Here is a 22088-nt window from a genome sequence, read left to right as displayed (position 1 = left end):
AAATAAGGAGATGAAATAAGAGAAACAGCAATACATATGCGGCTAGTTTGCAAGCGCAGACATCACGCAGAGCACAAAGCATGTAACGGCCAGAAATATGTGTAGGCCTACTGTCTCTTTAAGGGAGCGAGTTGCGTGCGCGTATGGAATATTGTTGTTTTTTTAGCTTTCTGCCGAGTCAGACCACTGCTCTTTATTTCATTTCTGTAAGTAACGCATTAAATGAGATTTGGACAACTCACCAGTTCATGTATGAACAGTGAAGTATTGCTGGAGCCCAGGTTTATTTTGGTCAACCAGCAAATAAACGGACTAAGTGGAATACCACCAGCACGAGTATTAAGGTTGAACTAACTCCGAAAAGCAAGCAATATAAGCATAGAACTAGACTGAATAGATCTGTTTTTATGGATCGGTCACATTGTCACCGATACCCGATCTAGAATTTTTTCAGATATTAATATCGGAATCGGTGCATCCCTAATTGACACATGTGCACGTTTTACTTTCAAGCTCCGCGCCCCCCCTGCAATAGCTCCGCGCCCCACCTAGGGGGCGCGCCCCCCACTTTGGGAACCACTGGCTTATACAACATCCAGTCATGTCTATTTTAACAAAGGAAAATATTATAAACTGTATGTAAAGGGTATACATTATTCACTTGCATATTACACTCGCCAGTGGCATATTCCTATTAGCAGTGGCATATTACACTCACCAGTGGCATATTACATTCACCAATGGCATATTACACCCAACAGTGACATATTACACTCAACAGTATATCAGAATCAGAAATACTGTATTGATCCCAGGGGGAAATTGCACTTATTACAGTAGCAACCTATATAGGTATGAGCACTCCCAAGAAGTAATTTACAGCAAGAAGCAATTTGCAATATGCACATCTAAAAATATAAGGGCTTACAATACAATAAAGAATAAATAAAGTAAAATATAATATAATAAATAAATTGTATTATAAAATATTACTTTACATGTGGGCGGTGTCATGTAATAATAGAGGAGTTGTCTGATAAAGTCTGATAGCCACTGGTAGGAAAGACCTCCTGTGGTATCCAACAGTCGTATATCTGACTTAGCAGTGATATATCAGACTCAACAGTGACATATTTATATTAGCAGTGACATATCAGACTCAACAGTGACATATTTATATTAGCAGTGACATATCAGACTCAACAGTGACATTTTTATATTAGCAGTGACATATCAGACTCAACAGTGACATATTTATATTAGCAGTGACATATCAGACTCAACAGTGACATATTTATATTAGCAGTGACATATCAGACTCAACAGTGACATATTTATATTAAGAGTGACATATTCCCCTCGGCAGTGGTATATTCCGCTCGGGTATATACTGAGCTGTACGTTTTCTAAAGGTACACTGCTACCTCAGGTAACGTTAGCCTTAGCATTTTAGCCTAATGTTTTTTTTCTTTCAGAAACTTTATAAAGTGGGAAAGTCCGCTAAAAATCGAATATATTCCGAATATATTAGACCGTGGCATATCCCACAGGACACCGGAAAGTGTGAGTGGCATAAAAACGTCACATGTCAGTCCGCAGCTGCTGCTAGCGCTACTGGGTTCAACACTGCCTGGTTCTGACCCAGCTAGCAGGCTGACTACACAGTTAACCAGCTCATCTAAAGACCGTTCATCCTGCAGAGTCATCATGTCTGCGGAGTGGCAATGTAAAGGAGACGTGAAAAGGTCTCTTATTTACAAACTAATCATCCTGGAAAATAGCAGAAATGTGCTGAAAGAAGAACTGAACCACTTCACAGAAAAGGTAGGGAGCTAGCTGTGTTTTAAAGGTAAGGAGCTAGCTGTGTTTTAAAGGTAAGGAGCTAGCTGTGTTTTAAAGGTAAGGAGCTAGCTGTGTTTTAAAGGTAAGGAGCTAGCTGTGTTTTAAAGGTAAGGAGCTAGCTGTGTTTTAAAGGTAAGGAGCTAGCTGTGTTTTAAAGGTAAGGAGCTAGCTGCTAGCTTTGTTTAGTGTCATAGTTTAGCATGCATAGCGCTTTGCTATATATATATATATATATATATATATATATATATATATATATATATATATATATATGAAGCCGCAATTTTTATTTTCAGAATTGATAAATATACAGTATAAAATATGAGTCATTCTTACTTCTCCAACGTGGGTTAATTATCATGAGGCTGTGTTGGTGTAAAACGGGCACATGTGGCAGGACGGTCTTTGACTACATTTCGGTAGTAGCTACTCTACTTATTCAGCTGCCGTGTTAGTTATTTGCAATTGGTGTTCAGTTTGGTTACCTTCTAGTACAGCTGGAAGTCAAGATACATGTTTCTTACTTCCCCCAGAGCACCAAGATAAGCATTATATGAAGGTTTACACGGTTGGTATCTGAAATCTTAAGGATATATAGCTTATGATCCGCATGTGTAAAAGAAAAACGTTGTACAGTCACTAACGTTGTACAGTGGACCTAATTATAATGTTAATGTTTAAACAGATCAGGTAAGTACAGTCTGATGTGCATTTACTGTCTGTGTGGGGGTATATATGTGAGCTTGGGCAGCATTCACCTATACAACCATCTCGAGTAGAGCCTTGGACTAGTTGATCACCTGGTTCAGTCCTTGGTGCTACACTACAAAAATTGTTTATAAGGCTGCACATCAGCTCCTCTCTCTCTTTAGTAATACAGGTGCATCTCAGAAAATCATCAAAAAGTTAACTTATTTCAGTAATTCAATACAACAAGTGATATATATTAATGATGGAGTTATCTATTTCGAGTGTTTTATTTAATGTTGATGATTAGCTATGGCATACAGCCAAATCGTTATCTCAGAACCTGAAACAATATTTTTATTCTAAAATGGTGTCCTGAAAAATGTGTACAGTAACCGCACTCAATACTGTACAGTCAAGCACAGTGATACTGTGGTTATTAAACCAGGTATAGGTACTTTTGGCAGTGTGGACAGGTGCCAAGTCCTGCTGGAAAATGAAATTTCCATCTCCAAAAAGCTTGTTGGCAAAGGGAAGCATGAAGTGCCCTAGGATTTAGTGGATTAGTGGATTGCTTCGCTGTCTCTTGATATAATAGTGGTCCTACACCAGCAGATGACATGGCTCCTCAAACCATCACTGGTTGTGGAAACTTCACATTAGACCTCAAGCAGCTTGGATTGAGTTCCTCTCCACTCTTCTTCCAGACTCTGGGACCTTGAGTTCCAAATGAAATTCTAAATTTACTTTCATCTGAAAACATCTTGGAACTACACCTGCTGGTTTGGGTCCACTGTGTTCTATCAAGACCAAAGTCAAATTTATTTATATAGCGCCTTTTACAACGCATGTTGTCACAAAGCAGCTTTACAATCGTATGGGGCCAGATCCCTAATGAGCAAGCCAAAGGCTACAGTGGCGAGGAAAAACTCAATCAATCAATAAATCAATCAAATTTTATTTATATAGCGCTTTTTACAACAGTTGTTGTCACAAAGCAGCTTTACAAGTGCCGAGTCCTAGCCCCCAGTGAGCAAGCCAAGGGCGACAGTGGCAAGGAAAAACTCCCTAGTTTTTTTGCATGAGGAAGAAACCTTGAGAGGAACCAAGACTCAGGGGGGGAACCCATCCTCCTCTGGCCGACACCGGTCACCATGACAACAACAACAACAATTTAGACAGAAAGAAGAGAAAGAAAATGAAAAATATGTAATAATGTCCATCATGATGTATGCATCCGGTTAGGCAGGAGGTGGCTGGCTCAGGATGGATCGCTGGTCTCCTCATCTCATTATTCCTCAAACAGGCGGGCAGCCATGTGGAGAAATGAAACAGGGAAAATTAGCTCTGTATGAGGACATATACAGGACAGGTAAAATTATAAACATTTCCGGAGTGTGGCAGCAACTCCGGCATTTAGTTAAATTATTACAGCCTAGCTAAAAAGGCAGAACCAGAAGGTAACATAGGCTTGGGGGTATTCTGAGACAATGGCATCCGTCCACTGCACTGTCAACAAACTTGAGTGACCACGAGCAGTGACAGGACGACAGCACCAGCGCCCCAGTCTACCATAAAACCCTTTGTCTATGAACCCCTGGATCTGTACTTTTATCTAAGGGGGATATTAATTATCAAACGCTAAACTAAATAAGTGGGTTTTCAACCTAGACTTAAAGATTGTGACTGTGTCGGAGTCCCGGACGCATTTAGGAAGATTATTCCAAAGCTGGGGGGCCTTACAAGAAAAGGCTCTTCCCCCTGCTGTTACCTTATTAATTTTTGGAACTAATAAAAGACCAGCACCCTGTGATCTTAGTGGGCGTGGGGGTTCGTAATAGGAAATAAGTTCCTGAAGGTACTCAGGAGCAAGCCCGTGCCATGCTTTATAAGTTAATAAAAGAATTTTAAAGTCAATACGGAATTTAACTGGGAGCCAATGCAGGGCTGATAGGACTGGACTGATATGCTGAAATTTTCTAGTTCTGGTCAGAACCCTGGCTGCGGCATTTTGAACTATTTGAAGTTTATTTAGATTCCTATTTGAACATCCTGACAGTAGTGCATTGCAGTAGTCTAATCTAGAGCTAACAAAGGCGTGCACCAATTTTTCCGCATCATCCTGTGATAATGCATTTCTTAATTTAGCAATGTTACGGAGATGTAGAAAAGCTATCCTAGTAGTATTATCTATGTATTTATCAAATGATAGGTCAGAGTCGAGTATGACGCCTAGGTTTTTGGCTACTGTGCCAGGTGTAATGGGGTAGCCTGCGAGATTAAGCATTAGATCTGGAATTTTCTGTTTTGAGGCCTTAGGGCCCAGAAGAAGAACTTCTGTTTTGTCCTCATTAAGTTGGAGGAAGTTTAGAGACATCCAGCATTTAATATCTTTTACACAGGCCTCAATTTTTCTTAAACTGAGTTTGTCATCAGGTTTGGCTGATATGTAAAGTTGAGTGTCATCTGCATAGCAGTGAAAATTGACACCATGTTTGTTTATAACTGTGCCCAATGGTAGCATATATAATGTAAATAATAGTGGTCCTAGAATGGAGCCTTGCGGGATCCCATATTTAACTTTTGTACGTTTGGATGGAATATTATTGAGCTCTACAAACTGATAGCGATTTGTTAAGTAAGAATGAAACCATGAAAGGGCTGTGCCAGAGACTCCAACCCAGCGTTCTAACCTTTCTAGCAAGATCCTATGATCAATTGTGTCGAAAGCTGCACTAAGATCAAGAAGCACTAACAGCGATACATAACCTTGATCTGAAGCAAGGAGGAGGTCATTTGTTACTTTAACTAATGCTGTTTCAGTACTGTGATGGGGCCTAAAACCAGATTGGAACTTTTCAAATATGTGATGCCTATGCAGATATAGGCATAATTGCTGGGCAACAGCTTTTTCTATGATCTTAGATATAAATGATGTGTTTGAAATGGGTCTATAATTAGATAGTACAGTAGGATCAAGATTTGGTTTCTTAATCAGAGGTTTAATAACTGCTAATTTACATGATTTGGGCATGTGACCTATTGTAATGGATGAGTTAACTATAGTTAGAAGAGGTTCAGTTACCGCTGGTAATACCTCTTTTAATAACTTTGATGGAACCGAGTCTAGTGTGCAGGTAGCACAATTTAAGGAAGAAATTATTTTCTCTAATTCTGATTGTGGGAGTGGATGAAAAGCATCAAGTTTTTCTCCCAGTATGCGATTTAAATCGATGTCAACCAAACCAGATGACATACCAGTTGTATTACTAATAAAAGGTTTTATATTTTGTCTAATATTCTCTATTTTATTATCAAAAAAATCTATAAATACATTACTAGAAAACTCCCTATGATGATGGAGATTAGGAAGAAACCTCGTGAGGACCAAGACTCAAAAGGGAACCCATCCTCCATTGGGCGGCCTGTTAGCACAAGTCCATATTTGTGGTCAAAAGGTGGTTCTATAGTTAGAGTTATGGTTCTAGTTCCCCGGCCAAGTAGTCACAGTCCCTTCAGTGCAGGTGAGCCTCAGGTAGATGTGCTAGCATCTGCACATCCTCTTGCGGCAATGGCACATGCAACCCCGGCATCAGTACATCCACCGGCAAACCAGACTATATCCTAGGTGCTTGCAAAGTGCTTGCATGCAATTGTCTTATGTAGAAGCATGCAAAAAGATAGACTAAATGACTGTGGTCACCTCTGAACCCCTTCCTTTAGTTATGCTGCTATAGATTAGCCTGCCGGAGCCACATGATAATCACTGGCACATGAGCTATGTATGTTTAAATCAATGAGACATTGCTTTCCAGCCAAGACATTGTCACAACTAGAGTGATGTCATGACACAGCTGGATGACAGCATCAACATCTCAGATTCCCAGAAGTCTCAATGTCTGGGGGCCCCCGAGCCCCTACACCTTACAAGGGGAATATTAACTGAAGGCTTGATTAAATAGATGAGTCTTAAGTCTAGATTTAAAGATTGGAACTATGTCAGAATCTCGGATTAGAGCTGGAAGGCTATTCTATAATTGAGGGGCTTTAAAGGAGAAAGCTCTGCCTTCGGCTGTAGTCTTACAAATTTTTGGAACTAAGAGAAATCCAGCATTTTGGGAGCACAAAGGGCGAGATAGGTTGTAGTTAGCAATGAGTTCATTCAGATATTGTGGGGCAAGACCATTTAATGCCTTATAGGTCAACAGAAGAATTTTAAATTCAATTCAATATTTAATCGGAAGCCAGTGTAATGCTGTGAGAGTGGGACTAATATGATCGAATTTCCTAGCCTTAGTTAGGACTCTAGCTGCAGCATTTTGTACAAGTTGTAGCTTCTTTATGGACTGTTTAGAGCACCCAATTATAAGACCATTACAGTAGTCCAATCTTGACTAGACCAAAGCATGACCAGCTTCTCTGTCTGCATCAGCTAACGAAAGTAAGTGTCTCAGCTTGGCAATATTACGTAAATGGAAAAAGGCAGCCTTAGTGACATTGCGTATATGTGTGTCAAATGAAAGATCCGAATCAATAGTGACACCTAAGCTTTTTGCGGTAGATTTAGGTGTTACTGAAAAACCATCCAGGGTAAGGGGAATATCAGCCCAATTGCTTCTAGCAGCTTTGGGCCCAAGAATCAGCACCTCAGTCTTATTGGAATTTAGTTGAAGAAAATTAGACGCCATCCAGTTTTTAATTTCCTGGATGCAGTTCTCAATTTTGAGAATAGTGGTGATATCATCCGAATTGGAAGATATATACAACTGAGTATCATCTGTGTAGCATTGGAAGTTAATACCATGCCTACTAATGATAGTGCCCAGTGGTAGCATATATAATGAGAATAATATTGGGCCCAGTACAGATCCTTGTGGGACGCTATATTTTACCTTAGAATGCTCTGAGCGTTCGTTATTTACTAGTACAAATTGGTAATGATCTGTCAGGTAGGACCTGAACCAGGAGAGTGCTTGACCTCTTATGCCAATGAGTGTCTCCAGCCTATTTAGTAGAATATTATGATCAATGGTATCAAATGCAGTATGAGAAAAGAAACGTGTCCTTTATCAGAGGAAATTAAGAGATCGTTCAGTACTTTAGCCAGTACAGTTTCAGTGCTGTGATGGGGTCTAATTCCAGGCTGAAATAACTCAGACATGTTCTGTCTGTAAGAAAGAAGAGAGTTGCGAAGAAACTACTTTCTCTAAAATTTTGGATATGAACGACAGATTAGAGATTGGCCTAGAGTTTGACAGTTCCTGGGGATTAAGACCAGGTTTTTATATGAGCTGCTTGGTGACTGCAAGTTTAAATGAAGTTGGGAATGTAACACAGGCTCAGAGAATAATTTATTATAGTAAGCAACGGTTCTACATTGCTATGCAGTAATTCTTTAAGTAGATGGGTTGGTACGGCATCTAATATGCATGTGGAGTGCTTAGCAGATTCTACCAATGAAATAAGCTCCTCACGACCAATCAGGGAGAAGAACTCTAAAAGGGCATCAGAGCTGACCAGACAGCTGTCAAGGTACATTGGCATGTTGACAGGCTCTGAGATAGCATAACTACTTTTTCCCCTAATTTTATCAATCTTACCATTAAAGAATGTCATAAAATTGTTACTGCTGCACTCTAGTGGGATTACTGAATTGATTTGTTCATGACTCCTCGTTAGGCTAGAAACAGTTTTAAATAGGTTTTAAAACTGAAGTGGTTTTATGTTTTTCTATTAAAGCCGATAAGTATGATGATTTTTCCATATGGAGGGCATGCTTATATTCAATAAGGCTGCTTTTCCATGATACTCTATACACTTCTAACTTAGAATTCCTCCATTTGCGCTCCAGGAATCGCGCAGCTCGTTTAACTCTATGCTTGTGCTTATTGTACCAAGGCGCTATTCTTCTCTCAGTGGCTCTCTTGTATTGTAATGGCGGAACCTTGTCTAAAGCTGAACGAAGAGAAGTCTTGACGTGCTCAGTAAAATTTATGCTAAAAGAGTCACATAGATTTTCAAAATGGATGTTAAAATCACCAACTATAATCACCTTATCGGCTGATAGCACTACATGAGACAGGGAGTCTGAAAACTCCTGCAAGAACTCAGAATATGAACCAGGGGGTGGTAAATAGTAATTAAGATAAACGACTGCTTTGTTTGTTGCTAAATTTGAAACTGTGAGGATGAGATGTTCAAAAGAATTAAACTTGAGGCCGGATTTTTGAGAAACTACTATATTGGAATCATATATGGTGGCGACACCACCTCCTCGACCATTTGGACGGGGGTTATGGACATATCTATAGCCAGAGGGAGAAGCTTCATTTAGGGCCATATAGTCGTCTGGCTAGGTCCAGGTTTCCGTCAAGCAAAACGCATAGATTATGATCGGTAATCATTTCATTAACATAAAGTAATGATTTGGATGACAGGGATCTAATATTTAGCAGTCCTAGTTTCAGATTTAAATTATTCTTAGAGGGAGCATAACTGAATTTAACAATGCAGCTGACCAATACCTGGTTTAATAACAACAGGATCACTGTGCTTGATTGGCCAGCAAACTCTCCTGAACTTGTCAAGAGGAAGATGAGACACCAAACCCTGCAATGCATACTGGCTGAAGGTGCTATCAAACCAACCTGGGCTTCCATACCCAGGTTCCATACTCAGCAGTGCCACAGGCTGATCGCCCCCATGCCCCGTCACATTGATGCAGTAATTCATGCAAAAGGAACATCAACCAATTATTAAGTGCATTTACTGTACATACTTTTCAGTAGGCCAACATTTCAGAATTAAAATATTTTTTAATTATGTATATATATATTCAGTTAAATAATAAACTGAAATATATATAAACGTTAAATATTTATTCAGTTGTATAATATAGAATATTATATTAAAATTTTCTGAGATATTGACTTTTGGGTTTTCATTGGCTGTAAGCCATAATCATCAACATTAGGAGAAATAAACACTTAAAATTTGTTTGTCATGAATCTATATAATATATGTGTATAACATTTTGTATTGAATTACTGAAATAAATAAACTTTTTGATGATATTCAATTTTTTTTTTGATGCACTTGTACATCCCATTATAATGGATTTATCTATCAATCAATCAATCAAATTTTATTTATATAGCGCTTTTTACAACAGTTGTTGTCACAAAGCAGCTTTACAAGTGCCGAGTCCTAGCCCCCAGTGAGCAAGCCAAAGGCGACAGTGGCAAGGAAAAACTCCCTCATCATCATGTCCTCTGCAGCAGTCCGTGTCTCCTATCGTCCACCAGCAGTGCAGGTTGCATGGTGTTTAAAGTATTGGAGAAGTTTAAGAACACAGCTGACCCAGCTCTCTGGCACCTCCAGCTGGGGCTATGATCTGGGCAGAACGTCTTATTACAGCACTCTCTATCCACTTGTGGGCAATAAAAGTACAGTTAGAAAGTAAATTCATTGCTGTATTGGTTCTGAGATCATCCACAATCAGCTTTTTCAGTACATCATGTGGGATGTGATCATTACAGATCAGTTTCTGTCTGATCAAATTTGTTTGCTACCTTGTGCCATCCACTTCACTCCTCTCTCACTCTACATATTTTGGTTATGTAAGTATTAAGTAACTTAACTGAATATACCTCAACTTATTATGCTATAAAAATTGACTCAATGAAAAATAATGAGTACAAATTACTAAAATTACCACAAGCTTACTGAAATATATTTAAATATATATAAAAAAGTATCAGTATGTTCAGCATACTATGATGGAAAAGTACTTACAAAAACCTGTCACACAGGTACCCATGAAACCTACCTGTGCTTAAGGTGTGACATTTGCCTCATATGCCTCGTGGTTATTTTAATTTGCTCAGTTAATTGTAAATAAAAGCAGACTACCAATTTTGCTGACTGCTGAAAAATGTTAATTTTGCAGACTGTTGAAGATGTTGAACAGTTTCTGAGATCCCCGTATTCGAGTCATTCACAAGATGGTAACAATCTGCTGAAGACTTTAGATTCCAAATGTAACATGATCCAGGAACTAATGGCTGTGTTTGAGGACCTAAAATCAGGTATCTAGTCAGTCTTTTCCTTGTATTCTTGTTATGTGAAGTGATGTGGAGGTTTACAGGATTAAACACTCTTCTCTTTTATTCATTAGGCCCAGATCTTCATTGCTTGAAGACTAATTTGAAACAAAGTGAAGGACTGTCACCACACAATAGGTTGCAGTTGAACTATGTCAAAAAATGTGATCCAGGAGCATTTGTTCCACAGGTTTTTAAATTTGGGCCCATGCTACACAATGTCATTCTGGCAAGATCAATTACCAAATCTGTGCAAATAGTGGCAGCAAAAATTTCCCTCCAGCAAATAATTTTGTCACTTGAAACAGAAAAGGATGAATCACCTGGTAAAACCTCGCCTGTTTGTGATACAGAAGTGGAGTCCTTTAGCCAAGATGAGTCCAAAGGCAGAGAAATGGAAGATGTCAATAACAACTTGCAAAAGAACACTATTGCAGCCAAAGCTCAAATTCAGAGAAATTATGCAAATCCCTTCGTCCCCAAAGAAATCTTTTCTGACATGAGAACTCAGAATGTGACCACCCTCCTCTTTGATCAACAGTTTGGAAATGACCTTGAAGTTCAACATCAGAAACAAACTTCCTCTCAGCTCATGCATTTTCTGAGAACAAACCGAAAGGCAGAACAAGGGCCTGAGCTCAGTCTATCTTGTGCTGTGGACAGGCCTTCAACGTTAGTGCAACAGCAGAACAGCAAAACCGAACCAAGTATGGCTGACCGGAATACATCACAGAATGCACGGAAGAGGCGGTTATCCTCTGAAATGGACGCTTGTAGGCCCATCTTCAAATTAAAAAACAACCGTGCAGGATCTGTGACCTACAGTTGTATGATTGCTACACCCTCTGAGCTGTGGGATATTGGGGATATTTCCATAGAGTTGAGAAACTTCACGCCGGAGTTGATGTCTGATGAAAGCTTGGCTTTGGCTAACTGTAATGACTCTAAGGTTTTGGATGCCTTCAGTCTAAGCATCTGTCCTTCAAAAAATGTAACTGTGGCGTCGGAAGAAGGGATGGGCCAATGTGGCCCTGACAAACTGATGAATAGGTCAGTGGATGGGGATGAGGCCTTAGTAAGAATTCCTGAATTTCAGATTAAGAAATTTGAAGAGATGCCTGTTATTGCCACCCATGTGATCACCCCTAGCAATTTCTACATACAACATCAAGACACCAACCTACAGGAACTGTCTGAAATCGTGGCGTAAGTAGCAGTTAGTCTTATTCTTTTGTGTAGCTTTTTTTCATAATGTTGATAATATTGAACTTTGTTCTGTGAACATTAAAACAGAAGGAAAAGGTGCGAGTCCTATGCTGAGAAGAACATCATCCCAGATCTTGGCACTTATGTAATGGGATGGTTTCCCGAAGAGAAGTTATGGTGTCGTGCCCAAGTAGCAAAGATTTGCGGAATAAACAAAGGTGAGATTTGAAGCATGGCGAAAATTTAACTGTTAAAGTCTACAAATTAATCTATTTTTAAAAATATTTTAAACAGGTAATCATCACTTACACAGCAGACTGGAGTCCATCAAAAATATTGAAGTGGAGGTCAGGAGAATTGACTATGGGGATTCAGCTTGCCTTTCTCTTTGGAACGTCAAGGAATTTTGTAAAGAAGTCGCTAAAATACCAGTCCAAGCTTTGCATGTCTCTCTGGCCAATGTATGTGTCATACATGTTCCTATAAGAATAAGCCTACTCATATTTGTCAAAATTGTGTTTATGCTTTTAATATGAATTTGATGTTTGTACCTTACTAGGTAAACCCAGTGAATGGAGAGAGCTGGTCTACTGATGCTCTCAGTTGGTTCAAAGACAAAGTGAACAACAGAATGCTTTATGCCAGGCTCTACCCAGAGGACTCTAAGGTTATGGTGGAGCTCTTCATGGAGAAAGGGAAGATTGGGGCCATGAGGTACATTGGATTACAGATATAAATACAGTTCTAATTGAAATTTCATAGAAGCACCAACGAAAGAGTTTTATGTATTGTGAAAAGACATTGAAGTTGACAATACTGTATAAATCAGGAAAGTGAAAACATTTACAGGAAATACTATATTTCCAAAAGTATTCGCTCACCTTCCTTGACTCACATATGAGCTTAAGTGACATCCCATTCTTAATCCATAGGGTTCAACATGATGTTGGTTCACCCTTTGCAGCTAGAACTGCGAAGGGCGTTTATGGGTATTTTTGACAATTCTTCCAAAAGCGCATTTGTGAGGTCACATACTGATGTTGGATGAGAAGGCCTGGTTCTCAGAACGCCTTTGGGATAAATTAGAGGGGAGACTATCAGGTTGAGGTCAGGACTTTGTGCAGGCCAGTCAAGTTCATCCACACCAGACTCTGCCATCCATGTCTTTATGGACCTTGCTCTTCATGTTGGAAGTGGAAGGGGCCAACTCCAAACTGTTCCCACAAAGTTGGGAGCAGCTTCTGAAAAACAACCTCACACCATAATCCCCCTCCACCAAACGTTACACTTGACACAATGCAGTCAGACAAGTACTGTTCTCCTGGCAACCACCAAACCCAGAGTTGTCCATCAGATTGCCAGATGGAGAAGCTTGATTCGTCACTCCAGAGAACGCACCTCCACTGCTCTAGAGTCCAGTGGCGGCGTGCTTTACACCACTGCATCCCATGCTTTGCATTGCACTTGGTGATGTATGGCTTGGATGCAGCTGCTCAACCATGGAAACCCATTCAATGAAGCTCTCCGTACACTGTTCTTGAGCTAATCTGAAGGCCACATGAAGTTTGGATGTCTGTAGTGATTGACTCTGCAGAAAGTTGGCGACCTCTTTGTACTACGCGCTTCAGCGTGCTCGGTCAGCCTACCACTGCGTGGCTGAGTTGCTGGCCTCCTATCACTGTTCCCCGCTGGAATTCACTGAGCTCCTGAGAGCGACCCATTCTTTCACAAATGTTTGTAAATGTTTTCTACACCTGTGGCCATGGAAGTGATTGGAACACCTGATTCCGAAAACGTGGAAGGGTGAACGAATACTTTTGGCAATATAGTGTACCTGAGGGATTGTAGCTATATTGGTTGTATGATAGAACTTGGCTGACTGCGTGTTAAACACACAAGATTATTAAGTGTTACACACGCAAGCACTATTAAGTCACTATGTGTACTTTCCCACGCACACTTGCATACCTAGACCTTTGAAAAAAGTGTGTAGTGAGCATGCATAGTGAGCATATAGGACACGATTGCTCTGATTGTCAATGTAAATTTAGTTTAGTTATGAGGATTGGCCAGTAGTTGTTACTTCTCGTCTTTAGAGAATACCTTAACTTTACAAGCTGAATGAATGTGGAGTATTAGGATCGTAAAGGATATCTAAACTGATTTGCTTGTTGACAAACTGCATACAAAGATTTTATTTTGTAATTTGTCCATCTAGTAGCAGTTTACTATATGTGGTAAAGTGCTGCCTTTTTATGGCTCTCAACAAACTCATGCTACATCTGAACTATTTAACAGGCTGTGAAACTGCAGCCAAGTGGTTGTTTGATGTGTTATTCATTCATGAACATAACTGTACTGTATCATCTGAAGTACCTCTGCTTCATACATACTTCAGCCTCATTCACACACAAGCAAAACATGTTTTCCCCCAACAGACATGAACGTTCTGGATTGCAGAACTAATTTACATTTATTCTAACAGAATATTGGATTTGGTAATTGTCTTGTTGCTTATTCACAACAGGAGAGGTGCTTCTCTGTCTCTGAGACTGGCTCAAAATGGACATGCGAAGCATAACCACATGAACATGGCACTGAAAAGAAGTGGGTACACGTTTTTACTCGTCACTAGAGGGCATCAGTCTTTCGCAGTGCATTCCAGTAAAGTTCATTGTGGTATTTGTCTTGCAGGTCATGCCCAAACGCAATCAAAAAAACAGGCACTGGAATGGGAAAAATATCTTATCGCTTGTTGCTCTCAAAACAGATGATGACACTACTCAATATACAATGAAGACATGTGGACCCAAGTGCTCAGTTTTTGATTATCTGAGCTTCTGTTTTGTTAATTGTTTGACATTCTGCTTTTTGTAAAATGTGCATTTAAATGTTTAGTTAAATTGATAAGTCTGTTAATCATTTTCAGTTTTATATTTAGATTTCAGAAGTTATGTTCAGCTGTTTCAGCTGATATTGGATAACATAGGCGTGATTTACTTTCTGTTCTGGTCATTCTAATTTGACTTACCATTGTTTTATTTTATTTATATATAATGGATGGTCCTGTGGCTCAAAGCATTTTAGCCTGTGCCTCTGCCCAAAAAAAGCCTTGTTTGACACCTACTGATTGTTAGATGATGCAGCTCATTGCTCCACTTAATGAAGATTTGTGCAATATGTAAATGATGGCCCCCTGATAACACTGAAGGTATATGCTTAACTAAAGGATCTATTGTATGAACATCCTGTTACTGACCACAGATCAGGTAAATGCTGGTCTACACGAATGCATTTACACAAAGTTAATGCACGAAGCACATGCCACAGTGCATCTGCACTGTGTTAGTGTAATACACACTGCAGGGAGTTAGCAATGAGGAAATTGAAACTGTCTTTATCAAATAAACCTATTTTCTTCCCTCAAATTGTATCTACACTCAGGCCTTAGGCATATGTTTACCTGATCGATGGCCACCTCTGTTGTGCATTCAGATAGGCAATGAAAAGTTACCCAATAATATTCCTTGTATACTTATGTACAAGAAATAAATCTATTTAGACATGCATTACGTTATTGTATTTCTGTATGAGTGTTATTATTGTAATAATTACTATTACTACAAAGAAACAAAGAATACATATTAAGGCCTAGACACAGCCTTATTGGAGACAGCCAATTGCTCAGTGTGTGTGGCATCAGAATAGATGGACTTCCTGCCATGGAGGGGGCATCATTGGATTTCTGTCTCCAAGGTTAATAACAGCTCTGTATACATTTGAAAGGTGTATTTCATTCTGGGTGCTTGAGGTTTCTGTGCAGTATCTTAGCAGCTCCCACTCTTCTGGATGGAGATCTTTGATGTTATTCCTGGGATCTGCGGAAGCCACTCACACCCAGTTTGGAGGTCATAGCCTCTAGTGTTCCATTTACCACAAGAACTACTGTTGCCTTTAACTTTCACAACTTCTCTAGCTATTTTGTCAACCCTTGGTATTTTTCAGGCTGTTTGTGTTCCTTGTTCCTGATGGTATCACGTGGGGTTGCTACATCCATCACCGTGGCTCTCTTCTGCTGTCTGTCAGTCCCTGCTGTGTGCTAGGTTGGGTAACTATTTTGTCCTTTAGTCCCAGAGGATCTTAACTTGATCATGTTTTCCCCATGTTTTTTACCCCATGTTTTCCTTGGAAGGTCCAGCACTTACATGGCATAGATGGTATCTATATACTATGCCTGCTTCTCGGTTATGATACTCCATGTAAGCTCTGCCTGCTAGCATCTTGCACCATGCTGTAATATGCTGGATCATCATCAGGGCATCTTTGTAACAGTCTGCATCTGGGATCCTGCCTGATGTGGTAGTTCCGATCTACTGATCTTGTATTCAGAGCTTGTTCCTGTGTTGACACGAGTAGTGTGTCTGCTGTCTTTCAATCCAGTCTTTTCCAGCCATTGGTAGGATTTTACCATATCGGCCACTTAGATTATTTGCTGGTATTCAAATTATTGAGGTACTCATTAATCATTTCATGACGTGGAGCCATCTTCCTGGTGTACTCCTGGATCTTTTGATGTTTCATCCTGGATGGTGGCTTGGATTCTCACTGTTCCTTGGTCCCCCTTCTTCTGCTTAGTGTATGGTGTCAGAGTGCTGGATTTGGGATGAAACCCTCCGTGCATTGTGAGGAGTTTCTTTGTCTTGATGTCATTGGCTTCTATCTCCTCCTTTGGTCAGCTGACTATGCCTGCAGGGTGTCCGATGTGTCTTGAGTGTATGTGTTGATGGGCCAGATCAACATGTTTTTCCCTTTCATGATTCATGGTTGTTACCTTCTAGTAGTACAGTCCCCTCTGTTCTAGATAACTTACTTCTCCTTGTAACCGTCCGACTGCAAATATCTAGTCCGAATGACGTTCTGATGCTGTTGCTATACACTTACCGGCCACTTTATTAGGTACATTAGGTTGGACCCTTTTGCCTTCAGAACTGCTTTAGTCCTTCATGGCATATATTCAACAAGGTACTGGAAACATTCCTTGGATAGGAATGATGGCATCAGACAGTTGCTGCAGATTTGTCTGCTGCACATCCATGATGAGATTCTCCCATTCCACCACATCCCAAATGTGCTTTATTGAATTGAGATCTGGTGACTGTGGAGGCCATTCAAGTATAGTGAACTCATTGTCGTGTTTAAGAAACCAGTCTGAGATGATTCGCGCTTTATGACATGGCACGTTATCCTGCTGTAAGTAGCCATCAGAAGATGCGTACACTGTGTTCATAAAGGGATGGACATGGTCAGCAACAATACTCAGGTCTAAACCCTAGAGATGGTTGTGTGTGAAAATCCCAGTAGATCAGCAGTTTCTGAAATACTGCCAGCACGCCTGGCACCAACAACCATGCCACGTTCAAAGTCACTTAAATCACCTTTCTTTCCCATTCTGATGCTCGGTTTGAACTGCAGCAGATCATCTTGGCCATGTCTACATGCCTAAATGCATTGAGTTGCTACCATGTGATTGGCTGATTTGACATTTGTGTTCATGAGCAGTTGGACAGGTGTACCTGATAAAGTGGCAGATGAGTGTATATCCTGGTGAGCTGAATTGGTGTCTTGCTCACTTCTGGCCAATATCTTGATTTCATCCTTGTAGAGGAGGCAGTTGATTGATTGTTGCTACATTCCATGGCTGGTGTCCTTAGCCTCTGGTGATAATTTTACTGAGGGGGTTCAGGCCTTTGCATAACAGCAGGTCATCACCTCAGTAAATCGTACAGTTGATGGGCACTCATGCAGTTGGCCTGTAGGGTTGTCTTCCACAGCCCCACTGAGGTCTTAATGAAAGCTCTTAGAACCTTCTTGATGTTATACAGCCTCAATTATTCTAGGATCCATATGTGTGGCTGTCATTCATACACTTTTTGTAGTCAATCTAGGAATTGTACAGGTTGGTATGTGGTTTTACAGAGTGAAATGTGGTTTATCCAACAGTAGCTGGTGCTTAGCTCCTCTGGTGTTCTTACCAATGCTGTTTTGGGCCCCACTCATGTCTTCTTCTTTCGGCAATTCCCATTTAGGGGTCGCCACAGCGGATCAAACTCCTCCATCTGGCCCTGTCCTGAGTGTCCTCCACTGAGACACCAGCCACTCTCATATCCTCTACCACTGCATCCATAAACCTCCTCTTAGGTCTACCTCTCCTCCTCTTACCTGGAAGTTCCATCCTCAAGACCCTCCTACCAATATACCTCTCCTCCCTCCTCTGTACATGTCCAAACCATCTCAATCTCGCTTCTCTATCTTTATCTCCAAAACATGCTACATGTGCTGATCCTCTAATAATAAACTCATTTCTGATCCTATCCTTCCTTGTCACTCCAAATGAGAATCTCAACATCTCCATCTCCCTCACCTGTCTCTTTGTCAGTGCCACTGTCTCCAGTCCATACAACATAGCAGGTCTCACTACTGTCCTATAGATCTTTCCTTTCATTCTAGCCGACACCCTTCTATCACAGATCACCCCAGACACTTTATGCCATCCACACCACCCTGCCTGCACTCTCTTCTTTACCTCTCTGTACCCTCGACCCTAAGTAGGTGAACTCTTCAACCTTCACCAAATCAACTCCTTGTAACTGGACCTGTCCACTGTCTGCCCTCTCATTCACACACATGTACTCTGTTTTACTCCTGCTCACTTTCATTCCCCTGCTCTCCAAAGCATATCTCCATCTTTCCAAGCTCACCTCCACCTGCTCCCTACTCTCACTACAGATCACAATGTCATCAGCAAACATCATAGTCAAAGGGGACTCCTGCCTAACCTTGTCCATCAGTCTGTCCATGACAATTGCGAACAGGAAGGGACTCGGGGCTGATCCCTGATGTAGTCCTACCCCAACTTTAAACCCGTCTGTCATTCCTACCGCACATCTCACTGCTGTCACACTGTTCTCATACATATCCTGCACTACCCTCACATACTTTTCTGCTACTCCTGACTTCCTCATACAATACCACAGCTCCTGTCTCGGTACTCTATCATAAGCTTTCTCTAAGTCAACAAACACACAATGTAACTCCTTCTGTCTTTCCCTATACTTCTCCATTAACACTCTCAAAGCAAATAGCATCTGTGGTGCACTTAGCTGGCATGAAACCATACTGCTGCTCACAGATCTCTACCTCTCCTCTAAGCCTAGCTTCCACTACTCTTTCCCAGATTTTCAGGCTGAGACTGATCAACTTTATTTCCCTGTAATTACTACAGCTCTGAACATCGCCCTTATTCTTGAAAATCGACACCATTATGCTTCGTCTCCACTCCTCAGGCATCTTCTGACCTTCCAAAATTCTGTTAAATAACCCAGTCAAAAACTCCACTGCTGTCTCTCCCAAACATTTCCATTCCTCCACTGCAATATCATCCGGTCCAACTGCCTTACCACACTTCATTCTCCGAATTGCAGCCCTTACTTCCTCTTTGCTCACCTGAGGCACTTCCTGATTCACAACCTCTACCTCTTCTAACCTTCTTTCCCTTTCATTCTCTTGATTCATCAGTTCCTCAAAATACTCCTTCCACCTTCCCAAGACACTCTCCTCACTATAGGTGTATAATCCAGGTTCAGAAAGTAAAAGTCCTTACCAGGATTTTGCTCAAGCTTACTAAATTTTCTGATCCAGGTAAAATGAGTGGAATCAACACAATCCAGGAAGCCTGAGCAAAATCCTGGTGAGGACTTTTACTTTCTGAACCTGGATTATACACCTCTGCTCCTCACCAGACAACACATTTCCATCTTTATCCTTTATCATCCTAACCTGCTGCACATCCTGCCCATCACGGTTTCTCTGTCTGGCCAATCTGTACAGATCCTTTTCCCCTTCCTTAGTGTCCAACTTCTCATACAGCTTGCTATATACCTTCTCTTTAGCTTCTGCCACTGCTCTCTTTGCCTTATGACACATCTCCTTGTACCTCTGTCTACTTTGTTCATCTCGCTGAAAATCCCAATTCTTTTTAGCCAACCGCTTTCAAGTACCAAGTACCTTCCTAGCCACATCCCTCGCTGCATTTGAAGTCTCATCCCAGGTATCCAGAACACCACCACCATTACCCAGTACCTGCCTCACCTCATCCCTGAATTTTACACCACAGTCCTCATCCTTTAACTTCCACCACCTGATCTTAGGTTCCGCTCTCACTCTCTTCCTCTTCTTCACCTCCAAACCCATCCTACATATCACCATCCTATGCTGTTTAGCTACACTCTCCCCTGGTAACACCTTGCAATCACTAACCTCTTTCAGGTTTCGTCTCCTACAGAGGATATAGTCGACCTGTGTGCATCTTCCCCCACTCTTATAAGTTACCCTGTGCTCTTCCTTTTTCTTAAAGTAAGTGTTAACTACAGCCATCTTTATCCTTTTAGCAAAATCTACCACCATTTGTCCTTCTGTATTCCTTTCTTTAACACCATATCTACCCAACACCACCTCATCACCACTGTTCCCTTAACCAACATGTCCATTTAAATCTGCTCCAATAACCACTCTCTCTTCTTTAGGAACCAGCAAAACAACTTCATCTAACTTTCTACAGAATTCTTCTTTCTCTTCCACATCACAACCTACCTGAGGAGCATAAGCACTCATGACATTCATCATCACCCCATCAATCTCTAACTTTACACAGATCACCCTGTCACTTCAGGCATGAAAATCTGTCACCTTTCGGCGAAATTCGCCGTTTTGAAGTTGAAAAGGGTGACCTACGTGAATCGTGTAGATCCGATGAGTTTTTTGTTTGGGGGGGGGGGGGGGGGGGGGGTCGGGAGATTATATGTATATATTTTAATTATCATATTGACTTAATAAGCAAACAGAGCACTTCCGAAATCGGCAATTTCAATGACAGTGGCCAGCAGTTTCCGCCCAGAACCTTCATATTCATAGAGGCCAAATAGCGTTTCAATCATACGAACGTTCTTCATTCATGTTATTCATTTACTGCTAAGCGGGACGAGAAGCAGGACCTAGTGCTACACCGCGGACAAGTCAGAAGAGCGTACATTTACCACTACATTTACCAGATCGTACATTTACCACTACATTTACCAGATCGTACATTTTAATTGGGTGGATTTAATTGGGTTATTAATGGTCAATCGTTTTCATATTTTGCGGTAAAACAAAGTTACTGCCGTTCGCTACAGCGTTGAACACTGTCAGATCTAGTCACAAGCTCTTGTGATAAATAGGTAGATAGATGGGCCTATTAAGTTCGCGTCAACCCGTTTAACGGTGACATAAAATAAGAATCAAGATTTTTTTCTAGTGTGTCTGTAGTTGTAACTGGTGAATCCAGGGACGTGTGAGGATCACATTCGCACCAGGGCTGAAAAGGTTGAAGATGAAGTTGTAAACTCTTGTCGTTTGAGTCTACCCTGTGCTTTAGCTCATGTTATAAAATAAAAACACGTGAACCCTGGTATTTTTACAATGATTTTCGCCGCTGATGTATTTATTGGTTCATTAAGACGTAGGCCTAATGGTTTTGACTGAGCCAATGGCGAAAGCGGCTTCGTGCGTTTACAGATTGCGTTTACATTGAATCCATTGACATGACAGTCAAAAAAATTTTTTTATGGATTTTACTATATTTTACGGAGCCCGTAAGGTGACATCATGTAAAAAATAAATAAATAACGCGTGGCCACGACTTATTAACGCGTGGGAACGAGATACTAACGTCGCCTTTCACACGCGGCAACAAAGTTTATTTTTTTCACAGCAAAGCAAGCAGATCCCAGGGATGTTCGCGAACTGACTGCCCAAGGAAGGTAAACCTGGCTTTATATAAAGTAATACTTAATTATCTTGTTCGCACGCGTTGGTAAGTCGTTCGCATGCGTTAGTAAGTCGTGGCCACGCGTTATTATATTTTTTACATGATGTCACCTTACGAGCTCCGTAATATTTGGCATCACCTGTCGCTGTATCCCCGTACACCAGCAGCCACCCCCAACCCCCCCCCCCCCCCCCCCCCCCGTCGCAGTATACTCATGACGTCACATGTCAACGCCCCCCCCCACATGTCAACGCCCCGTCGCCGTATCCCCATGACGTCACATGCCCCGCCCCCTGGTCTTCTCACCTTTTTAACCCCTGACCCATTTTCATGCCTGCACTTACTCTCTCTTTACCTCCACTACACTCTTACTAAACTCATCCTTC

At 41.0% G+C, this 22088-nt stretch overlaps 1 protein-coding gene across 1 annotated transcript in view; it reads left to right on the top strand.

Annotated features, from left to right (window-relative positions):
- Positions 1 to 1119: 1119 nt before the first annotated feature.
- The window catches only part of LOC143526573 (uncharacterized), a 28443-nt gene continuing 7474 nt past the window's right edge, over positions 1120 to 22088 (top strand). Inside the window, exons 1-8 of the mRNA XM_077021046.1 lie at positions 1120 to 1824; positions 10478 to 10616; positions 10706 to 11837; positions 11925 to 12055; positions 12132 to 12298; positions 12397 to 12551; positions 14365 to 14444; positions 14532 to 14594. Coding sequence (XP_076877161.1) covers positions 1708 to 1824; positions 10478 to 10616; positions 10706 to 11837; positions 11925 to 12055; positions 12132 to 12298; positions 12397 to 12551; positions 14365 to 14444; positions 14532 to 14594 — 1984 coding nt within the window. The 5' untranslated portion in view covers positions 1120 to 1707. The remainder of the gene's footprint in view (positions 1825 to 10477; positions 10617 to 10705; positions 11838 to 11924; positions 12056 to 12131; positions 12299 to 12396; positions 12552 to 14364; positions 14445 to 14531; positions 14595 to 22088) is intronic.

Source organism: Brachyhypopomus gauderio, chromosome 11 (assembly GCF_052324685.1).
Source record: "Brachyhypopomus gauderio isolate BG-103 chromosome 11, BGAUD_0.2, whole genome shotgun sequence".
Lineage (NCBI taxonomy): Eukaryota > Metazoa > Chordata > Actinopteri > Gymnotiformes > Hypopomidae > Brachyhypopomus > Brachyhypopomus gauderio.
The sequence above is the reverse complement of the archived record's forward strand: the minus strand, read 5'-3'. Positions and strand labels throughout refer to the sequence as shown.